This window comes from Geospiza fortis, unplaced genomic scaffold, assembly GCF_000277835.1.
Source record: "Geospiza fortis unplaced genomic scaffold, GeoFor_1.0 scaffold229, whole genome shotgun sequence".
Lineage (NCBI taxonomy): Eukaryota > Metazoa > Chordata > Aves > Passeriformes > Thraupidae > Geospiza > Geospiza fortis.
In genome coordinates this window covers 2,485,929-2,487,988 of record NW_005054357.1, presented here as the reverse complement: position 1 = coordinate 2,487,988, position 2,060 = coordinate 2,485,929, and the positions used below count along the sequence as shown (strand labels likewise).

Genomic DNA, 2,060 nt, shown 5'->3' with positions numbered 1-2,060 from the left:
AGAGTGTTTGCATTTTATTAATACTGACTACTTTGGCTTGGGGATTTTTCTTGTTACTCATGGTGCCTTTTTTTCTTTTTTCTTTCCTTTTAGAGGAATGTTTTACTTCCTACACTTGGAAAGTAAAAGAAGCTTAGCCAATAAAATTATCAAGCTCTCTGATATAAAGCTAGTATTTATTTATTGCTAGCTCTTACAGATAGAAGATTTTTTGCTATGTCTTATTTTGAAAGCTTAATCTAGTCTCCACAGTTTTGCTTGTCTGGATGTTTTCAGACTGGGGCATCAAAAAATTTTTCTTATTTTTTCTGTCTTTTTCCAGACACAAAACCAGGAAACCATTTTAACTGTACACAGGAAAAATGTATTCTTTGTAGTCTAAAAGCTTTATGTATAAAGCTATTGTAATTTTAGTTCTTTACATGTGAAAGGCAAAGAGAGGTAACTTCAGTCCTGCTGCACAGAGGAAAACTGAGGTCAATTACTGATCTTCTGACCTATGAGCTCCACTGTTCTAACCAAGATTGGATAATAGTCCATGTTTCCACCCACTTGGACCAGCTGCATGGATGCTTTTAAAAAGATGAATATCTTAATTCCTCCCCATTATTTTCTTCCATGATGGCTGCTGATGTTAAGCACATAAATCAATGAAGATAGATTTAGGTTAGACTCTATTGTTGAGACTAAAAGTTAAGTTAGACTATAGGCTAATGACAGGGACTACATTTCTGAAATACCACATCCCCAATAGTCTCCTTTCCATTTTTTTTTTTTTTCAGTGCAGAGCAAGTTTGAAATTTTAGGAATACTTAACACTTCAAAAAGCTGGGTATTTTGCAGCTTCTTTTCCTTTACCATCCTAAGTGTCTTTGCTTTCATAGTCACAAGGTCACGACTTATCAATGAGCATTGCTGCCAGATCATTGCAAATTAGTCAACTTGATCACGACACAGAAATAAAATCATGATTGTATTTAACAGTTCATGACATCACTAATTGTTTGATCCTGCACGAGCACATTATTTTCAAGTTTAAATATTTCAACTCATAAGAAAATTAATAACTTCACTGTGGCCTTCAACTGAATTTGATCTTACTTAAAAGTATCATAAATATGCTTAACAGAAATTAATCCAACTGCTTACTTGATCTTTGGTTTTTGATGAAGAAGAGCTTTAGTCTCTCTTTAAATGTATTTTCATTCATATAGAATTCAACTTGCACCCTGAAATAATAAAAAAAGAAAGTATTAGGATTGGCTATGAAAGATAATAAATCAGTATTTAATAATAATTTGTTTCTCTAATCATCTATTCTTGATATAAAACTGGAGGGACTTATAGTGAGTGGTCAGCCAAAAGCTCACTTGGCTTTGAATGACTAATGATGAAAGTTAAAAAAAAAAATCAAACCAAATAAACAAAACAGACAAAAAAAAATCACCACCAAGCAGAAGACCTTTCATTTATCCCCTTTACATGCAGAATAATTTTCATATTACTCAAACAGTGTACACTGGAAAATAAGAAGGCTCTATGCTTTTGGGATTTTCATTGGATGACCATTCTCCTGTTTGCATGTTAGTAGGGAAGATTTCCTTGATGTCCAGGTTAAGCCTTCCATCTCAGTTTAACTCCTTTCCTGTAAAAGTGACATTTTAATGGTCCTTTTTTCTGTCTTGTTCACATTTCTGTTGGATGTTCATGTTTCAGTCCATTTGTTTGTACTCACCTATCATCACTCGTGTACCAAACAAAACCACCCTCTCTGAACTTGTTTTTGTCACCATGAAACAGTGAGAGCTGAAAGCAAAATTATGTTGCACTCACACAATATTGTACAGAAAATAATTCTCCTCCTGATTATATTAAAGCAACAGGGGCATCTTTCCTCCATCCCCTCAGATCTGCCTGGATATATTTCATCTTTCTGTCCCTCAGTTCAGCCTGAGTACCACTCATGCAATAGTTACACAGACTAGAAGAGAGAACTGCTGCAGGGACTGGCCAGGAGGAAGGTGTGTTCCAGTTCTGTAGAAAACCTTGGGCTGTTCAGA

General features: G+C 34.8%; 1 protein-coding gene across 2 annotated transcripts in view; it reads right to left on the bottom strand.

Moving 5' to 3' along the window:
• Nucleotides 1–1,226, bottom strand: part of KCNT2 (potassium sodium-activated channel subfamily T member 2) — an 85,501-nt gene extending 84,275 nt beyond the window's left edge. For both annotated transcript variants that reach the window (XM_031059176.1, XM_031059177.1), the window contains exon 1: nucleotides 1,150–1,226. In XM_031059176.1, the coding sequence (XP_030915036.1) occupies nucleotides 1,150–1,210 (61 nt within the window). In that variant the 5' untranslated portion in view covers nucleotides 1,211–1,226. The remainder of the gene's footprint in view (nucleotides 1–1,149) is intronic.
• Between the last annotated feature and the right edge of the window lie 834 nt (nucleotides 1,227–2,060).